Here is a 22,800-nt window from a genome sequence, read left to right as displayed (position 1 = left end):
TCCGACTTAAGAGTATTGCCATCAGCACTACGCACTGCACAAAGTCTATACAGAAGGGAGAAGCAGGCTTCTAGTGCACCTGGCATCATTCGTCCCTGATTCGAGTAACTGGCCACCGCAACAATCACAACCATGAGACTAACCTCACCTGACCTCTGACACGAAACAAGCACGTCACCCAGCACGTGACACCCAATCGACTGACGTCATATTCGCGTCACACACAGGGTGGGAAAATCAGGGGAAGAGTGGGGAAGGCGGAACTGTTCGCGAAAATCAATGGGAGCCCCTCTGTGACGTAAGACCACTACCAGGGTGCGGGGGAGTAGCTGTAGGACCGAGGTTTGGAAGTGAGGAAAAATGTGTGAAATTACAAGACTAATGGTTGTGCAATTTGAGCTAATAAGGTCTGTCTGCTGGTCGCAGCAATTAGGATGTTTCATTCAAGGGGTCATGTACCTTATCGGATTCCATAAACTTGGGTGTATTTCCACACCGAGTTGGATGGTTTTGCTCCGTTATAGCGTCACTTTCCCTCTATCTCTGGTTACAGCATATGTAAATGCAGCTGGATGTAACAGCCGTGAGTTTATCACTCTTTATCATAAGCAAATAAAATTGTCTATTATATGATTCCAATTTAACGCAAAGACGTCACAGAATATAATATAGTTGAAAACATGTGGCCGTTATAATTGAATTCTGTACGTGTAAGTTAATCTCATAGCTCATTCCCTTCTTTGATGGATTATTTTTGGATCAAGTTTATTAAATTAACAGTATTATAGCACTTTCAGGGAAAGGACCTAGAGGAAATCTCTATTCTCATATTATTTTAAGTAGAGCCTCTATTTCCTTAAGATTTCACATCAATGTATGAAGCCATTTAAATACAACATTTTCACTTTTGCCGTTCATGGTACAGTCCGTTCCCGGACAGTTTTCCCAAACCATTTTTCCCAATCTGACAGTCCCAGTTATGATTTTCCCAATGACCACTTCTCCCTAAACACTTATACCAAGGACAATTTTCCCAATCTAATATTCTCACTGTTAAATTATCCCAATGACTATTTCTCCCAAAACATTTGTACCAAGGACAATTTTCCCAATCTAATATTCCCACTGTTAAATTATCCCAATGACTATTTCTCCCAAAACATTTGTGCCAAGGACAATTTTCCCAATCTAATATTCCCACTGTTAAATTAGCTCAATGACCATTTCTCCCAAAACATTTGTACCAAGGACAATTTTCCCAATCTAATATCCCCACTGTTAAATTATCCCAATGACCATTTCTCCCAAAACATTCGTGCCAAGGACAATTTTCTCAATCTAATATTCCCACTGTTAAATTATCCCAATGACCATTTCTTCCAAAACATTTGTACCAAGGGCAATTTTCCCAATCTAATATTGCCACTGTTAAATTATCCCAATGACCATTTCTCCCAAAACATTTGTACCAAAGACAATTTTCCAAATCTAATATTCCCACTGTTAAATTATCCCAACGACCATTTCTCCCAAAACATCTGTACCAAGGACAATTTTCCCAATCTAATATTCCCACTGTTAAATTATCCCAATGGCCATTTCTCCCAAAACATTTGTGCCAAGGACAATTTTCCCAATCTAATATTCCCACTGTTAAATTATCCCAACGACTATTTCTCCCAAAACATTTGTACCAAGGACAATTTTCCCAATCTAATATTCCCACTGTTAAATTATCCCAATGACCATTTCTCCCAAAACATTTGTACCAAGGACAATTTTCCCAATCTAATATCCCCACTGTTAAATTATCCCAATGACCATTTCCACTAAAACATTTGTACCAAGGACAATTTTCCCAATCTAATATTCCCACTGTTAAATTATCCCAATGACCATTTCTACTAAAACATTTGTACCAAGGACAATTTTCCCAATCTAATATTCTCACTGTTAAATTATCCCAATGACCATTTCTCCCAAAACATTTGTACCAAGGACAATTTTCCCAATCTAATATTCCCACTGTTAAATTATCCCAATGACCATTTCTACTAAAACATTTGTACCAAGGACAATTTTCCCAATCTAATATTCCCACTGTTAAATTATCCCAATGACCATTTCTCCCAAAACATTTGTACCAAGGACAATTTTCCCAATCTAATATTCCCACTGTTATATTATCCCAATGACCATTTCCACTAAAACATTTGTACCAAGGACAATTTTCCCATTCTAATATTCCCAATGTTAAATTATCCCAATGACCATTTCCACTAAAACATTTGTACCAAGGGCAATTTTCCCAATCTAATATTCCCATTGTTAAATTATCCCAATGACCATTTCTCCCAAAACATTTCTACCAAGGAAAATTTTCCCAATCTAATAAACTAACTGTTAAATTATCCCAATGACCATTTCTACTAAAATATTTGTACCAAGGGCAATTTTCCCAATCTAATATTCCCACTGTTAAATTATCCCAATGACCATTTCTCCCAAAACATTTCTACCAAGGACAATTTTCCCAATCTAATATTCCCACTGTTAAATTATCCCAATGACCATTTCTACTAAAACATTTGTACCAAGCATAATTTTCCCAATCTAATATTCTCACTGTTAAATTATCCCAATGACCATTTCTCCCAAAACATTTGTACCAAGGACAATTTTGCCAATCTAATATTCCCACTGTTAAACTGTCCCAATAGCCATTTCTCCCAATCTATTTTTTCCAAGTATATATTATACTGAGTATCCATGGTAATACAAAATTCCAGTATAATAATTATGGCACAGGTTATAATTTCACCTACAGTAAGAAAGAAATTACTACGTAATGGACACATATACTATAGAAGAGACACAAAAATGACAAAGATTACTGGTATTGCTCTGGAAGATAGGAACGTAGAGCTACTGCAATTACACAAGGGGTTGAAAGAAACAAATTACTATACTGAAAGAAAGTATTCATTATCATTCTCCAAACCAAGAAAAGGTCAATGCAGAATTGGTGGCTTAACTAATGAAAAGAATTGAACTGAACACCCAGAAATTTCTCCTGTATAAATCCTTCGTACAGAACTTCCAAGAATTGAATCGGGAATTTTAAGCCATATCTTAGGTCAGGAAAATCTCAAGAAATCTTTACGCCGTGTTAGTAGAAGGGAACTGCCAACAGAACCTATTAATTTAAAAGATTTAGAGGAAATCCCAAACTGTTATAAGATGACACTAGCTGGTGGAAACTTTTTAATGTGTGATGAAAATGAAGACGACAGAAAGATATTTTTTTCGACTAAAAGAAGTTCAGAACTTCTAATACAATCGAATGTATGATTTGTAGATGACACATTCAGTCTGTCTGTTAAGGAAAAGTCTAGGCAAGAGTGGGTTCGTATGAACGAAAGAATAAGAAATATTATGTTTGATAACAATCAGTACGAAGAAAGTAACAGAACTCTGGATTATCTAAGGTCCATTGGCCCAACTTCTGTTTGTAACTGATCATCTTTCATTTCTAAATAAACAATTTCGAAAATTATGTGTTGTTTAAATTCTTTGGGAATACAAATCCAAATGACTTTTGGAAAAAGTGGCCAATTTAAAAATTGGGAACTTTAGTCTTGGGAAATTGCAATTCCGAAAAAATATCTTTGGGGAAAAAGACATTGGGAAAAATTGTCATTGGGAATTATAGATTGGGAAAAATGTATGGGAAACGGTAGTCACAGATATTGAAAAAATACAAAAATGAAATATTATATAGAAAATGATATATCTGCTCTCAAAAAGTATCGCAGAATCACAAATGCTGTCTTAAATGAAAGCTAAAAGACCGCTAATCAATTTTGTTTGATAATTTTTAAAAAATTTTAATTTTTATATTTTTATTTTGCATTTTTATGAACAGAAATAAAATCTGCAACTCTATTTTTAACCTAGTCTTTAATCTGCAATTTGATAATTTCCTCTTACAGCTTTATTAATGTAGTATAATGTGAGAATATGTCTTGAAAATTTGTTTAATTATCTCTATTATTGTCTGAGATATTACATAGTTATTAAAAGTTGAAAAAATGTTAAATACACCAACTCTGAATATTCAACGTAGAAGTTTAAGCACAGAGTAAAGGGACTTGAGTGCAGCGGCTATTTAAAAATGGCGTAAAGCAATTATTTTCTTCGTAACAACCCTGAAATTTCGCTCAAATGAAGCCAATACTATGAAGTAGTATTTTTTGGATAAAAATAAAAGAAATGACAATTTTGACATATATTTGGTCATACCTGTAGGTTCTTTCACTTAAATATACATTCATAGGTATTTACACTTTAGTTTATAACGTGGCTAACGAGAAAGACAGGCTATGTCGCGACGTCACATTATTCTTAGTCATAAGATGGCCAACATTGATCAAGTTTGTAAAATGCACGTTTAACATGAGTTTAGTATGACAATTCCTTTGCTGCTTTTTTTAGAACTTTGAACATGTATTTATATTAGGCGATTGTCAAGATGACTAGACCATGATAATCACGTGACTCTGATTCGTTCCGAAGCCTGTCTTTCTCGTTAGCCACGATTCTTAGTCATAAGATGGCCAACATTGATCAAGTTTATATATAAATGCACGTTTAAACATGAGTTTAATATAGCAATTCCTTTGTTTTCTAGAACTTTGAACACGTATTTCTATTAGGTGATTGTCAAGATTAACTCTGTTTTTATTTTTAGCCTAAAAATACTGGGTGTTCATTTCAATGTGTGTCATGACGTCACTGTTGTTGGGTCACCGATTTGAAGCGAGTTTTAGCTTATATGTCAGAGAAGTTGCCTATTATTTAAGGCGTTCTTCAATCTGAACTTGAGAACGTGTACGGTATAACTTGGACGTCGTAGCAACAGATGGCGGTCTGTACGGTCTGTGTGCTACCATAACTTCTTTCGAACTGTGTTTTGCGCCGGCAAGTCGTACGCAGGGTATTTGTTATCATCGGTTGCGTACGGTAACATTTCACAACACAAATCAAATGCTCCGTGCCCATGTTGACCGTCGAAGTTAATGTCAACAAATACGTAAGTAATCGTCTTAACCCTCTCCCCATATCCCGACAGTACGTATTTCCAAACAGTTCACATTCTTGCCACTACAGGCGTTACAGTACGTATCGGTACGTACTCTTCAGAATGAACGCCGTACTTTCTAGGCAACTTCTCTGCCTCGTAGGTTATACACCTCTGCGGAAGTGTAGGAAGATTGAATTCTCTAGGCTCATCGGCTAGCCACATGACGGCATACAGCGAGCCATGACACACTTTGAACTGAACACCCAGTACTTCATAGTATTGATTTCATTTAAGCGAAATTTCAAGGTCGTTAAGAAGAAAATAATTGATTTTACGCCATTTTTAAATATGTGTGCTCAAACTTCTCCGATGAATATCCAGAGTTTTTTTTACTTTACATTTTTCAACATTTAATATGTAATACCTCAGACAATAATAGAAACAATTCAATAACATTTTCAGGGCATATTTTCCTATTATACATTAATAATTCTGTAAGACGAAATTGTCAAATTGTGAATTAAAGAATAATTTAAAAATAGACGTGCAATTTTTCTTTCTGTTCATAAAAATGCAAAATAAAAATTAAAATATAAAAATTAAAATTTCTACAAAGCATCAAACAAAACTGATTAGCAGTCTTTTAGCTTTCATTTAAGAAAATATTTGTGATTCTGTGATACTCTTGAGAGCAGATATATTATTTCCTTTATAATACTGTATTTTTTTGCATTTTAAGAGTAACTAGCAATGGCAACGGAAGCTTTTAGTAGAAAAAGGAGCATCTTGTGCCCGAGGCAACTAGGCCAGGAGATAATGGAGTAGATTGGCCAATTCCTTTTCCCTTCCATTGTTTACACTAGCCCGACTAGTTACATATTACACTAATCAGACTTCAGATGCATACAAACATTGTTCTTCCTCTGACACATATCGTCAAGTGAGATGTACACTGCCTGATAATAGATGTACATATCAGCCAGAATCTCAATGAGAAGTCGGTTTATTGTTAATAAAAGATCTTCACGTTCAACGTTCTTCGCTTCCCGTTCTCGTTCTGGTTCTCGTTTCCGGTTTATTGTAGACCAGTCTTTATTGTGCTTGTCGACGAAAATGATGATAGCGAGATGATATTTGGCCGGGTTTCGCTATGAATTACCTAACGCTCGCCATGCAGTTGGGGAAAACTTGAAAAAGACTCAACTAGGTAATCATCCCAAGCGGGAATAGAGTCAGAGCACGAGTTCAGCGCCGGATCAGCAGGCAAACTAGCTGGCGTCTAAACTACGATAGTGGTTCTGTGAATTCTATTATTTAAAGATGCTGTACTGGATTACAGAGTGTCGGTGGGATTGGTGATGGCGAGATAATATTCGGTGAGATGAGGTAAATGATTCACTACAGTGGCGGCTCGTGATAAAATATTGCGTGTGTTCACAATTTTGTGTTCCAAAATCGAAGAGAGTTAGAAATCGTACTTTTAGACTAATATGAAATGTCATGATTCCAATATTTCACTAGCGAAAAAACCGTATATAAACTCAAAACAACATGTAATAATAATAATAATAATAATAATAATAATAATAATAATAATAGTAATAATAATAATGAAACCCAGTCTTTTTATTTCCAATTTTTCCTGGTAAGCCAGTTTACCCAGTTCTTTACTATTCAAAATTACTTGAACAGAGTTAATTGTTTACGTTTGTTAAAAATTAATACATAAAACAATTTACAAAAGCGTGTGTTCAGTAATATATTTTGATTCACAACACACTGATACACTATAGCCTATACCAGTACTATAATCCCATTCGCATAGATTGATTTCTATAAATACATGCCAGTAAATATTATTCTTAAATAATATACACCACCATACAGATATTTAAATTCATACCACCATCACATTCAGCCAGCACGAGTTTGAAAGCCAAACTATGCTTTAGTATAGTAATTCACAAACTACACTCTCGTAGCAGCACTGTACACACACACCCACATGAAGTAAACGTTCTGACAGTGAGATGCTGACACCTATAGGCTATTAAATTTCCTCCTCGAGATATAGCACGTGAACGATAGGGATCGATGCACCTGACATCTGTAGGATAGATTCACTGTTCACTTAACGCTTTGTGCTCTTGACGAGTCATAAGCGGCCAGCGAAAGACACTTTTCTCCCGCGCATGCGTGAAATTCCTGTAACCTTCTTGAAAAGAGCACGGCTTGTACGTGAACGGATGTTGCCAAGTTTACATAAGAAATTTATGCAAGATGCGGGAATTTTAAAATACTGGATTATGATATTATACATCCCCACTACGTCAATACGGTATTAAATAATAAAACTTGTCGTGCATTATTGGAAACAAGGTGTTCACGTGCTCTTATTGACGCACCGCCACTGATTCATTATGAATAACCTGATATTCTCCTTACAGTAGGAGAAGACTTTGAAAAATAATCAACCAGGTAATCAGCCCAAGCGGGAATCGAACCCAAGCCCGAGCCCAACTCTGGATATCAGAAACGCGCTATCGCCTGAGCTAAGCCGGTGACTCAGTGAAATATTACGAATAAAATGGGCGATTACCTCTAGGATTACACAGGCCAACCACTAAGACGCTTTTTATTAATTTCTGCCCTTACTTATGTATCTTTGCGCGCTGAACGCGGAAATACGCATAAAAACCGTGTAGGACGTGCGGTTTGTTCACAATTTTAATTGATGAGCAGGGTGAACGTTTCCTTCAGGACTTTAGGGTAATGGAGAGAAGATATCAAGGACGTTGGAATGTGTCTATGATTGGTGACTATTGCTGGTCACTACAGCGAGAAAAGCCGGTGTCATCTCATGAGAGGAAGAGTAAAGGCTGGTTCACAATAAACCGGGAACGGAAACGGCAACGAGAACGAGAACGGAAATAATGTTAAAATAAATGTATTTAAATGTGAGCGTTCACAATAGTTAATTGTGAATCCTCGCACTTAAATACATTTATTTTAACAATATTTCCGTTCTCGTTCTCGTTACCGTTTCCGTTCTGGGTTTATTGTGAATCAGCCTTTACATACGAAGTTTTACAGGGAAGAGAAAGAGGAAACATTAGTATGGGAATGATGATGCTAAATATATTCTAGAGCAGTGGTCATCAGCACTCGCTGAAATGTGCAAAGGGTAAGCGGAGCCGTCCCGCGTGCCCCATCGTGCAGCAGGAAGAGGTAGAGAGCATACCCGCTAGCAGCTACGAGTGCACCATCGTGCAGTGTGTTCTCCGCGGGTAAGATACGCTAGCCTCAGGGTGCTCTGTGCTGATGACCGCTGTTCTAGAGAGTTGGTATGTATAATTATGATATTATTATATTATCCTTCAACACACACACACACACACACACACACACACACATATATATATATATATATATATATATATATACTTACTTACAAATGGCTTTTAACGAACCCGAAGGTTCATTGCCGCCCTCACATAAGCCCGCCATCGGTCCCTATCCTGTGCAAGATTAATCCACTCTCTATCATCATGCCCCACCTCCCTCAAGTCCATTTTAATATTATCCTCCCATCTACGTCTCAGCCTCTCTAAAGGTCTTTTTCCCTCCGGTCTCCCAACCAACACTCTATGTGCATTTCTGGTTTCGCCCATACGTGGTACATGCCCTGCCCATCTCAAACGTCTGTATTTAATGTTCCTAATTATGTCAGGTGAAGAATACAATGCATGCAGTTCTGTATATATATATATATATATATATATATATATATATATATATAATATTTAATTACAGCAGAACAATTTTGTTTCAAGATTCTTTTACTTGAGTATACTAAGTATTTAATCAGAGACTGCAAAAAAGCAGTTTTTAAAAGTCAGTTTTGGTAGCCCTGTATTAAGTTCATTTATACACGCTTTAACATCTGTGATCATATCGCGTGTTTAGGATCTGTGGGTATATCAGATGGCCGTTTTTATGTTGAGTTTCTGTTTCTACTGAGTGTTGTAGATGTCTTGTGTTCATGTAACTTATTATATTTTATCCTAGTGTGACGAAACGTAACATATCCGGAGAAAATATCTACTACCCTCGATGCTAAGTCAGAATAGAGGTTCGCTTGCATGTCTTGACCTCATGGGAAATAGAGAATGCGAACTTAAGATTGGATTGTTCCTCTTGAAGGCGAGACAGCTTAGAACATCAGTGTTGAAGTTTATGATGCGAACTGACGAAGGGATAATGGTAACTATTCAATTATATACTTTTATGCCTGTTTGTATGTTAGGTTAGGATATATTATAAAATGTGTTCTGTTTGTGTCATTTTTATATTAATCTGTGTGTTCTTTTGGAGAGTGGTTGTATCTAATCATAGGGGGCTGAGGGGGAGTGAAACCTACAAAGTAGGACTTGTTTTCATAGAGCACGTACGGTCAAAAGACCCGTGCATTAGATTTAAGAGAAAATTATGATAGTGTGGTGCACCTGTATGTATAACACTGCTGAATAAATCCATCTATCTATCTATCAAACTTATTGTAGATTTTGATTAATGTTTGTGATATTGATGATTGAGGTGGTGATGAATCTTGCCATTTTCCTTTCGTGACGAGGGAAACTATGAAAAATCCAATCAGATTGATCGGCCACGGGGTTGAACCCGGTACCTCCCGAATGCGAATCTCAAACTCTACCGCCTAAACCGACTCGCCCGGTATCTAGTATTAACTGTTTCAGAATTGAAATTATAATTTGTATCTTCAGTAAATCTTTCAATATTATTTCAATTGATATCTTCAGAACACGTTTAGGTCCGCCGTCTTAGCTCTGTGGATAACGAATGCACTTCTCATTCAAACGATCCATGGTTCGATTCTTGGCGTGGGCAATGGAAGAGGATTTATCTTCGTCCATTGGATGGATGTTTGTCCGTTGTCATTTTCTGTCCTGTGTTGTCTCAGCGGTGGCTCTGTGCCATCCAAAGATATTATACACAGTGTTAGGGACGAACACTACCGATAAGAAAGTTTTAAAACTCAACCACCAACAAATTTATCCAAATGCCGTTTACTGAATATACAGAGGAACTCGCCAACTTTATTGTGGTCAACAAATCTCCTCATGTGCAGCTCGTGTGCCTCTGTAGACTGAAATGTCAGCAAAAATGGAGTAACAGTGTCGCTAACATAAAAATTAACAACAACTCAACATCCAATGGAAATCACTACGAATGGAACTGCGGTGTTACCACAATGAAATCTTAATGGTTTTGTTTAATGCTATATTAATTAACGTCGATATAAACCTCATTTGATACTTCAAAATAAGTTGGTTTGTTAATTATTTCAATCGAATTATTTATACTTTTCTTCGGTTAACGGTCAGTACGTATACGATTTAGTGTCTAATACAATAATGTCTAATACCTTATGTCCTACGATAGAAGATCTATGAGAGCAGGTCTAATACCTATAAGTCTAATGTAAAATGAAGTCCATTACAACTACGTCTAACTTACAATCATATCCAATACCTCTATGTCTAACTTCCAATAAGTATTGTCTAATTCCTTAGGTCTAATGACAGAAGGTCTAAGAAAGCGGGTCTAATACCAATACGTCCAATGTAAAATGAAATTCGATACAACTACTGTATGTCGAACTTAGAATCATGTCCAACTTCCGTGCTGTCTAAGAAATGAAAGGTAAAAAGATGGAACAGATTTCGACTCCTAAAATGTTTGAATAGAAGAAATTATATATTTATACATAATAAAATTTTATAGAGAAAATTATATATTTATTCACATTGAAATTAAATTTTTGTATCTGTAACCACGATACATAATATATACTAGTTCAACCCTTCTAATTGTTCTTTAATGATTCAGTTTGCAATTTGAGTCTAAAATCTTAGAAAGAGTGATCACTTACTGAAACTATTGAATAGACATTGTTTCCAATTAGGCAGTGTGCGATATTACTGCATGGTTTTGTCGGATCAGAGAGTGGTAACGCTGATAGATTGATAATATTTAGAAGTTGCAATGTTATTTATTCTCTATTTTTAAATTGACCTTATTGTACCATGAAGTTAATGCACAGGTATTTAATTACTAGGGTATTAGACCATACTTCAGCAGACATTACTTGTGATTAGACCTAATTCAAAATTAGACATTTTGGCATGAGATCTTTTTTCTTTAGATGATTTTAGACACTGAATTGTAACGGACCAACTTAAATTTGTTTATTCATTCCGGAGCAAAAATAGAATACTTACATAAAAGTGAGTTTACTGTACAGCACAAATGTCATTGTATGGGTAGTTTCATCTTCAGAAGCAATAACACATGAACAAAAATAGAAGTCACGTATCTTTATGTTCGCTGTGCAATGCACTGACATTTTTTATTCAATCGATTCTTTTCAATCGCTCCATAACCAACTGCACTCAGAGTATTGCAATGTGATGTCACGAATAATAAATAGAAAAGAATGTAGCATTTCGGGTTTTAAGTTTGATCAACAGAACAAAGCAAAATTGAAGTGAAATAGAAGAGTTAGAAATTTTTTTTTGCACGATCGTGTTTTTTGTTGTATTTACAGCTATTGTCTATTGTTGTTAGGCCTTGAAAGTTAGAATTTCCACACAGAAACGTGTTGCTAGGGAAACCATTCTTCATAACATAAAACTATACTGAAATAGACCCAATACAGTGCACTTAATGTTACTTAGTTACCATTACAGTCCAGTTTTGCGAAGGTTTTGGAATAATATTGCTCTAAATTTTCAACACAATAGTAATATGCGTTACAAGAGCGGTATGTTGAAGTTTTCATGTTCGAGGAAAAGTTTGAAAAAGCGAAACGTAGTTGAAAGAAAACATACCGCTCGTGTATCGTACATTATTTTGTGCGAAGATCGTTTATTACATATCTGAAAGAGGAATTTCTAATTAGTTGCAATGAAATCTCTATCTTGATTTCTGTTCAATGACGGCAAATTTGCAAAACAAAAATATCTATCTTCAACATTGTTACTTTAAAATGTTTTCTGTGTTTACTATACTCCGGCAGGCCGTGATATACGTCTGTCCTTCCCCCCCCCCCCCAGTCTATAAATGCGAACTTAAAACAAACGGTAAGGTTATGTAATGATTTAGAGTTTACTTAATTTTTGCAAATATTTAAAAACAATAATTAGTAGGTTATTTTACGACGCTTTATCAACATCTTAGGTTATTTAGCGTCTGAATGAGATGAAGGTGACAATGCCGGTGAAATGAGTCCGGGGTCCAACACCGAAAGTTACCTAGCATTTGCTCATATTGGGTTGAGGGAAAACCCCGGAAAAAACCTCAACCAGGTAACTTGCCCCGACCGGGAATCGAACCCGGGCCACCTGGTTTCGCGGCTAGACGTGCTAACTGTTACTCCACAGGTGTGGACAACAATAATTAACATTGCAATCTAGGTGAAATTGCAGTGGTAAGTTTCCAATTCATAATTATTACTATATTGAACGTCTCTAAAAATAATATGTTAAAAGCCTAAAGCAGTAAAATCAATATGTCATTTAAGCGGTAAGAAGAGGGAAATTGTTATGTGTGTTAGGTTGGGAATACTGGATGTGGAATTTTAGACTTTCCGCGGATTGGTTTTGTGCGGAAACCAAGCAAATACGCACGATCTCGCACAAAATATATTGTAATTGCAATTTTAAAACTACGATCGTGCAAAAAATGTTGTACAATACACGTTTGTGAAGTGCATTACAAAATCTCGAAAACTGAAAAACTCGCTCTGGGCGTTTTTTTCAAAAATTTCCCTCGATTTTGTAAAAATCACTTCCTAACCTTGTATCGTAATATAGGCTTACTATTATGTTACGTGGACTCTTCTTACAAGTAACAAAATGTTTATATCAAAATGTAAATAAACACTTTGTTTTTCTTTTTTAAGAGTTTATATAAATTTGATATAGAATTGAATATTTAGTATGGAAGGTAAACACTTCAAACATATTTCACTGTTTACAATATATATTCGTAGTTCAACAGACCTCTCAGTTGTTATTATTAAACTATATTCATTATTTATTAATATATCATTTCGCTCTAGACTAGTTAAAAGTCTTCAGAAGTTATTTCTTTATTGGATTCAAAATGTATGTGATTTATTTTATGTACTTCAACATACCTGTATTCGATAGGCTACTGGACTAATGGATCTAAACATATGATTGGCAGAAGATATCAGCGTGGATAGACAGAAATGGCAATGAGTCACACAGATTTTAAATACCGCGAGACAGTGTGTGTTTATGAGGATATATTCAATGACCGTATTCCGAATCTCACCGGTGAGCAATCCGATGGCATCACGGTGTTCCGAATTCCACCGATGACGTCATTGATGCTCCACCGGTGTCGCACCGGTGCCATCAACTTGCAGAGGTGGTGGCAGTCTCCATCAGCCGCCATCAGTGAATCTGATTGGTTCTTGTATAGGGCGGGAATTAGCAGACGAATGACATCGTGCACTGTTGTGTCATGGCGGTGTGTTCTGCTTTAGTTCTGCTGTATTGTTTGTAATGAGCACAACGCAAAAACAATATGTTAATGGCTTATGAGCGAACATGTCAACGGACCAGTTATTACAGGGACATCATTTTATTTTTACTTGCATTTTTATTGTACCCGCATTTCTGAATGTACTTCACTCTCACCCTTTCACTAATGTCCTTGCTCCCGTCAGACACACAAACTTACGGCCGCTGTTGCATTCAAAGTCTTCAAGCAGTGAAGTAAACACTGCAGTGTATAGTGTGTTTCAGAAATATGGTTGCGTTTTCTATAGAAGAAAGAACCTATATTAATAATATCGTACTAAAAAATTATATTCAAGAAACGATAAAATCAATTTCAGAGAATATGCTTCAAAATGTTTTTAATAATATGCATAAAGAATTGAAGCCTGCATTGTAATGAACGGCAACCATTTTCAGCAACTTGTTTAAAAATTCAGATTAGCTTATTTTGAATTGAGGTGGCTAGAAGCAAAGGAATGCTAGTGACATTTGTAATAACATGAGTTAAGTGCATCCAGTGTAAGCTAAAGTATCTAAAATTTTAGTGGCAAAGGGATATTTTAATCTCATCACACATTAAAATTTAAATAAAAATTTCACCGATTTTACGAAAGCTTAAATATTTAAACCCCATTTTCTCAAAAGTAACTTAAGTACACTTACAGCCCATTACTTATGAGCTCTCAATTTAAATGCACTCTCTATATTGTATGTTAACACCGATAATTAATATGCTAAATAAAGTAGACATTACATAACGAACATAGCCACCTGAAAAGTTGAGTTAAAAAAAAATGTTACTACTCCACTGTATTTTGATAAATTGCATAAAAGTGATGATCAAATTGAAAATCGTAATATCGTATTTCCCTACAACATAAATGGATACACTACTTTTCTCTCCTCCTATAGCTAGTAAAATGATTTGTTTACATATTGCACTAGCAACATCAAACTCCTGTAATGGAAGGGGGCAACAGTGTTTCCGAGTATAGCCAGGTTAATGTTAAAAATGTTGGTAAAAATAAAGTGATGTCCCTGTACTACTGGTTCAAGAAATAAATTGTTTATGCTATCTTTTCTTTGAACGAGATGGGAGTACGAAAATTTCGCAAAATTTTGCTAGCGTAGCACAGACAACAACTTGTACAGTTGCCATGATAGCCATCGATCCTTCCAGCAGTTTTGTTCCTTATTTCGCTGCAACGTGACGTCATTGATGCCACCGGACCGGTGAGATTCGGAATACGCTGGATGTCACTGAAGGATAAGAATGCTGTCCAGATCTGTCTATCCAGGAAATAACTTTAAGACGACACACATTTAGTAGGTGCGGTAATGACACCTGGAACACTGTCACAGAAAACAAGACCCTGAAAGCAACCGTAACTAGGTGTGAGGTACTCACCCTTTTCGCTGTCGTGTTCTTCGCAGCTGGTGCATTCCGGAGTGGACCGCAACTCGTCGTCCGAGCTGGAGAAGGATTGCTGATGCTGCGACTGCTGGAGATGTCTCGAAGACGCCACCAGTTGTTGTTGCGCCGCGGTGGAAGACGAATGGTGCACATGCGCCTTTTTGCCGGAGCCGCTCCTCTTGGGTTTCTTACTATTCCCGCCACCTCCGCCCGTCGGCATCATCATCATCATCGGCGCACCACTACTACCACGCATCACTGCGGCAGGCGGGCATGACGTCATATCCATGGAGGAGGACTGTTCTGAACTTAACGAATCGTTCCTGAAACCACCACTGACACCAACACCGTGAACCATGTCACTCCCGTACAGGCCGGGGCCGTGATGGTGAGGGTACGGTTGCTGCTGCTGACTACGCATCAGACCTTCCAGTTCACTACGGTAGTACCTCGGGTCATCTTCGTGGTACGGTTGTTGGAAACTTTGTCCGCGGTCCAAGGAAGGTTCCCTACCCCTACCTATAGGTCTCTGAGAAGGCGAGATGACGTCGACGCCGCTGTCGCTGGCCGACATGCGTCGCGTCGGCTGTTCTTGCTGCGAGTACTGGCGCCGGAGGACGCTCCCGGAGCGCACCAGGGGGACGTTCTCTTTCTCCGCAGCGCTGTGAGCTCTCTCGAGTTTCGGACGCTTGTCTATCGGCGTCGTGAGCGTCGGTGTGATGTCTTCAGGTTGCTGGTGAAGATCCGCCTCTATCCGACGCATGATGGCGTCGCCTGCCGCCATTCCTTTGTTGATCCATTGACCCGTTTTACTTAAGAGCTCCTGTTTCTTTCGGCAGAGGATGCACACCCAAATTACCTGCAATGAAAATGAGATCGATAATGTTCATTGTTCTTTTACTTATAGGAAACTTAGCTTTAAGTCGAAAAAATAAAACTCAACCAACAACAATTTTATTCCTTCCGTTCCAAAATACGGTATAGTAACAGTGGCGGTGCGTCAATAAGAGCACAACAGCACGTGAACACCTTGTTTCCATTGACTAAATTAAATTAAATTAAATTACAAATTTATTTACAATTTACATTTGAATTGAATACATATGAATAGATACCCGAAATGAGCATATGCTCATGCTCGGGTACAGTCCAGTAGTCTACATAAATTTTACAGGGTTCAAATAATAATGCTGATGATATAAATAATAATAATAACAATAATAATAATAATAATAGAATAATCGTTACAGAAATGATACAAAGATTGTAATACAAAATAATTCATTAATAATAATAATAATAACAGTGATAAAACAAAAATATTTACAATAATAAAATAAATACTAAGACGGATAAAATAAAATATAAAACCACTAGCGAGAGTTAACACAACTGAAATAAGCATATAATAACCGGAAAAAATGACGAACTCGAAAATCAACAGAAAATTTCGTTGTATCGCAGACGACAGCAACCGCCGTATTGACATTGTGTTGTAGGGGGGAGCCGAAAGTCTACATAACTGCCGTTCTCTTCGAATCTTCTCGTACAAGCATGGGAAGTTAATGTTGCAAAAACAAATTGTCTACGAGTCAAATTGTTCATTATTGCTAGGATAAATACAAATAATACTGAAATATATTCATCAAGTTTCAGTTATAGATCTCTCCTTTTGTGCAAGAGGTATCATATCAAAATATTTTATGAATGGCGGGGAAAATATAAATTTCAAGAACTTTCTAGTGACAAGATATAGAGGCAAGTACAATCAAGTGTATCTGTGGCGATGCTAAGGAATCATTTACTGAAGATATACACTGTTATTAATTAAAAAATGATCTAATTTATATTTATTACAATGTTTTATCTTATAGGTTACATGCATCAGATAAATACAATAAAAATTAGTACCATATAATTCTAGTAACAATTAAAAAAATAATAAAATTTATCAAATATCATACAAACATTTTCACTTTATTTTTAAACTTAAGAATGTGTAAATTGCTTAGATCTGGATTATTTTTCAATACTGAATTGTATAGTCTTGGTCCATAATTCCTACTGTGTCTTAATCCAGCTGTAGTGTGGCATTAATGCACGACTAGTTTTATTATTTAATACCGTATTGACGTAGTGGGGATGTATAATATCAGAATCCAGTATTTTAAACTTCCCGCATCTTGCATAAATTTCTTATGTAAACTTGGCAACATCCGTTCACGTACAAGCCGTGCTCTTTTCAAGAAGGTTACAGGAATTTCACGCATGCGCGGGAGAAAAGTGTCTTTCGCTGGCCACTTATGACTCGTCAAGAGCACAAAGCGTTAAGTGAACAGTGAATCTATCCTACAGATGTCAGGTGCATCGATCCCTATCGTTCACGTGCTATATCTCGAGGAGGAAATTTAATAGCCTATAGGTGTCAGCATCTCACTGTCAGAACGTTTACTTCATGTGGCTGTGTGTGTGTGTGTGTGGTTGTGTGTGTGTGTGTGTGTGTGTGTGTGTGTACAGTGCTGCTACGAGAGTGTAGTTTGTGAATTACTATACTAAAGCATAGTTTGGCTTTCAAACACGTGCTGGCTGAATGTGATGGTGGTATGAACTTAAATATCTGTATGGTGGTGTATATTATTTAAGAATAATATTTACTGGCATGTATTTATAGAATCAATCTATGCGAATGGGATTACAGTACTGGTATAGGCTACAGTGTATCAGTGTGTTGTGAATCAAAATATATTACTGAACACACGCGTTTGTAAATAACGACACTGTGGTATGTATTAATTTTTAACAAACGTAAACAATTAACTCTGTTCAAGTAATTTTGAATAGTAAAGAATTGGGTAAACTGGCTTACCAGGAAAAATTGGAAATGAAAAGACTGGGTTTCATTATTATTACTATTATTATTATTATTATTATTATTACTATTATTATTATTATTATTATTATTATTATTATTATTATTATTATTATTATATGTTGTTTTGAATTTATATACGGTTTTTTCACTAGTGAAATATTGGAATCATGACATTTCATATTAGGCTATAAGTACGATTTCTAACTCTCTTCGATTTTGGAACACACGCAATATTTTATCACGTGCCGCCACTGTATAGTAACAAACAAAACAAGTTCGATTATTGCGCATGCGCCCACGAAATGTTTCGCGGTGTGGTATTGTGTTCAGTAGTGAAGGGACTATCAGGCAGTGTGGTAGTGAATGATTCTAATCTTCTGTAGTGCACCAAACTATAATATTTAAATAGTTCATTATGAACAGAAATCAAATGGACACCTGCTGTGGTGTTCCTATTGCGGAAAATGTACCAACAACCCAGTCAATTTTCAATAGAACATCTAAGCTCAGCAGTCGTATAAAAACGGGTTTATGTTAATTGGTCTCTCTCAAAACAATGTTTGTTTTTTCTTTTATTGATTTGACATCACACAGAATGAAATGTACCTAATTTTTATGTTTTTCTTATGTTAATTTATCAGTCAAATAAGTATCTAGAAGATGTATTAAAGTTACATTGTATTACTGAGAACTTTAACAACATATTTTGGAACAGAATTATTGACATCTTTCTATACCATATTTTGGAACAGAGAGAGTAATAAATAAGAACTAAGGAAGAGACTAGTGAAGTGCTTTCTATAGAATATAACATTGCATAGGGCAGAAACATGGACATTACAACGAAGTGAAGATAAGCGACTAGAAGTATTTGAAATGTGGATATGGAGAAGAATGGATCGTGTGAAATGGTAAGACAGAATAAGAAACGAAGTTGTGTTAGAAAGAGTGTGTGAAGAAAAAACAATGCTGAAACTGATCAAGAAGAGAAAAAGGAATTTGGTTGGGTCATTGGCTGAGAAGAAAGTATCTACTGAGGGATGCACTGCAAGGAATGGTGAACGGGAGAAGAGTTCGGGGCAAAAAGATGACATTAAGATATATGAATCATATGCAGAGCTAAGAAGGCAGAAATTAGGAAAGACTGGGTAATGCTGGGTTTGTAGTGAAATACTGCGCTAAAGAATATTACAATTATTTAAAACTCTATAGCATATGAAAGACACCCATTAGTTTAAATAACTTTTTGTCCAATAAATTTCATCGTGTACAATCACTGTCACAGTAGATATCGTTCCCTTCGAAAACTTTCAACTGCCTCACCATTTTAACAGAATTATACCAAAATATAACTCATTGGGATACAAAGTATACAGTGCTCAATAGTGGATGGTCTCTCGAAATGAAACATAGTTTATTTTTTAACACACAATATCCTATCACACTCTCTGCAAATTAATCGTTTGTGTCCAGCTGGAAAGCTAATGCCTTAGTTAGCCGTTTGCCTAACATTTAATAGGAAAATAACAGAAGGGGAATGTAGGGTTAAGGTTGCTCTGGAGATCCAATCGATGATCAAAACAAATTGGGGAACCGAGTTGTACCTCTTTGGAGAAAGCAGAGAAGGCAGACTGGGCTTAACCTGGTTTTGTCTAGGAGCTTGGAGGGCACTTGAAATCGTCAACGAAGAGGGGGCGAGAATATGTCCTCTTTGCGGAAGAGGCGAGACATCACACCTCATTTTGTCGGAGTGTGAAGCCACAGAAGCTCTGATGAAACGATTCCTGCCAGAGTCCTTCATTAGGCCTACATCTAGCAGGGGGCATATGGCAACATACGATATATTAAATAACGCTAAATTCTGTGAGAGTGTGGGAAAATTTATGCCAAAGTCCGACAGCTGACGTTGGAACTGGCCGAGGAAATAAGAAGAAGAGTTATGTATTAGTGTTGTAATGAGTAGTATTAACACTGAGCGAATGAGGTAATTAGGGGATAATGTTCTTTTTGTATTTATTGTATGTGTTTTTTAAATTACGTCTGTATATGTTTTTATGCTCGACCATGCCGAAATGTAGTAATTATACACCTGGTAGCAGTCCTTTAATGCATGTCATTAAAGTACACCTATTCATTAAAGTTCAGGTTTTCGATTATTCTCGGATATACAATCGAAAGGTCACGGAGGCTGGAAATCCAATACTGTCGCAGAAGGTTATGTTCTGTTACTATAATAATTAGCGTTAATTGTAAATAATATTCAAATAAATTCAATTTGTCATCTCGTTTTTCAATGTCGAATTCAATTTCAAGGTTATATCAAGACTACTCTCTAGATTATATCAAGGCCGTCAACATTCGTTTCCCGGAATAAATCAATACTTTCGCGTCTGCGCACATCTCACAATTCATGAGGTAGGCTATTGCACTCACTCACATAACAATAACATGAATACTTATGAATAATTTCAAGTTAGAAATATGGTCGAACATAAAAAGTCGTATGAAACTTGCCCATAATAGTAATTAAGACGCTCGTATGAAAATTATGAAACTCGCTTGCGCTTTTATTGTTGTTTCCGGTAAATTGAATTTTCAAAAAAAAAAAAAAATCTTTAAAATACTCTTTGATATGTGTGGAATGTATTGCATAACATTTCGTGGGTATTTGTGCCCTTATCGGATGTTGAGACGCCATTTTTAAACTTCCTGCGCTATGGATTCTTAAATCACTCGCTCCCTTTTATCGGTTTATGGTAACTTCATTTTTTTGCTACATTGCCAGACAAAAATGGATATAATTTCTGAACTATTAAAGATACATGCATGAAATTTAGAACACACATTCTTAGGCTATTAGGAAACTTTTCTCTGTAACAATTTTGTTAATTGATTTCATTTTAAAACTACGTCCGTTTGTTTGAAAGAAAGGAATTCAGAAAAGTGTTTTATGTATTGTGGGTCCCTATCACCACGGCATGGAGCGTCCTCAGGTTGCGGATAGAGGAGACAGCCTCCAGATATGGAGGGTAGCTGCGAATATATTGAATAAGCAGTCGTGGACAGCCGATAAGGGGTGGTCCTCCAGCTTGGGGGTTGGGCGAAGGGCTAACAACCCATCACCGTAAAAGACAGGTTGTTACGAATCATTACAATAACACAAAGTACATGATTATGTCTCGTGACCAGAATATTGTACAAAATGGAAATATAAAAATTGGAAATTTATCCTTCGAAGAGGTGGAAAAATTCAAATATCTTGGAGCAAAGTAACAAATATAAATGACACTCGGGAGGAAATTAAACGCAGAATAAATATGGGAAATGCGTGTTATTATTCGGTTGAGAAGCTCTTATCATCCAGTCTGCTATCCAAAAATCTGAAAGTTAGAATTTATAAAACAGTTATATTACCGGTTCTTCTGTATGGTTGTGAAACGTGGACTCTCACTCTGACAGAGGAACATAGGTTAAGGGTGTTTGAGAATAAGGTGCTTAGGAAAATATTTGGGGCTAAGCGGGATGAAGTTATAGGAGAATGGAGAGTGTTACACAACACAGAACTGCACGCATTGTTTTCTTCACCTGACATAATTAGGAACATTAAATCCAGACGTCTGAGATGGGTAGGGCATGTAGCACGTATGGGCGAATCCAGAAATGCATATAGAGTGTTAGTTGGGAGACCGGAGGGAAAAAGACCTTTAGGGAGGCCGAGACGTAGATGGGAGGATAATATTAAAATGGATTTGAGGGAGGTGGGGTATGATGATAGAGACAGGATTAATCTTGCACAGGATAGGGACCGCTGGCGGGCTTATGTGAGGGCGGCAATGAACCTTCGTGTTCCTTAAAAGCCATTTGTAAGTAAGTAAGTAAGTTATTAAATTTTAATTGTTTATTTTACAAACGTAGGGACTAATATCAAAATTCTGTTACAGACAGTTTGTAGAGCATGCGTTTGCAAGTACATTGGGTACATTGCAAAAACTGGATGAATCTACCTTTAAAAATGGTTTAGATATATCGGTTTTAGTAAAATCCTGCATTGGGTATGTTTTTTTCAAATCTGGGCCCCAAATTTTTTTTTTTTTTTTTTTCAAAATATTTATGTTTGGTTGAGTTGCTACGGCTATGAGTTCTCTACATACAAAAAATTAATATTTTACACGAAATAGGAAAAAAGTTTTAAAAAATACGATCCTCTCCCCTTAAGGGATTGCCTCCAAAATCAATATAGACAAATTCCTTTGTTTCTGTATACCAAAAGAAGTACCCACGACCTGTTAATTAGGAGGACTGAGGAAACTTGTCGCATGCAGGCATGTAAGCAATCAGATAAGACGAGCGTGTTTCGCACTGTAGCGGAGGTGGATCACGTGTCTGACGTGCAGTCCTCTGTAGTACAACACATGTAAACACTACGGTCACGAATCTTACCAGCAGAGGAATTTTCATGTTGGAAAAATGTTGAGTTAGGTTCCTGTTCTCTTCTGAAAACGAGCAACGAAGTATGTATCTGATGCTCACGTATGGATGGTAATAACATGGTGACACTGTAATCACAGTCTACTATATACAGTCGCGAAGCTTGAGGTGTTTTTTTTTTGCAAATCTCATGATAAAGCGCTCCAAGCGGTTAGCAACTAGAAACAATAGACTGTCCATGGTCGACTTTGGACTGTGTCGTATTTCTATCGAGTGCTAGCTCGTTGCGTATTTCACATTGATGCTTGTGAAATGTTCGTTATTGGTTATAATGAAAATGTTAATGGCTAAAATATAATAATTGGAATAATAATGTAGGACAAGGAGGAGA

At 36.5% G+C, this 22,800-nt stretch overlaps 1 protein-coding gene across 18 annotated transcripts in view; it reads right to left on the bottom strand.

The window, feature by feature from the left end:
• Window positions 1-22,800, bottom strand: part of Rim (Rab3 interacting molecule) — a 513,404-nt gene that overhangs the window by 361,530 nt on the left and 129,074 nt on the right. For all 18 annotated transcript variants that reach the window (XM_069820175.1, XM_069820163.1, XM_069820168.1 and 15 more), the window contains exon 3: window positions 15,104-15,968. In XM_069820175.1, the coding sequence (XP_069676276.1) occupies window positions 15,104-15,968 (865 nt within the window). The remainder of the gene's footprint in view (window positions 1-15,103; window positions 15,969-22,800) is intronic.

This window comes from Periplaneta americana, chromosome 3 (assembly GCF_040183065.1).
Source record: "Periplaneta americana isolate PAMFEO1 chromosome 3, P.americana_PAMFEO1_priV1, whole genome shotgun sequence".
In the NCBI taxonomy this organism is placed as follows: Eukaryota; Metazoa; Arthropoda; class Insecta; order Blattodea; family Blattidae; genus Periplaneta; species Periplaneta americana.
This window is presented reverse-complemented; position numbering and strand designations above follow the sequence as displayed.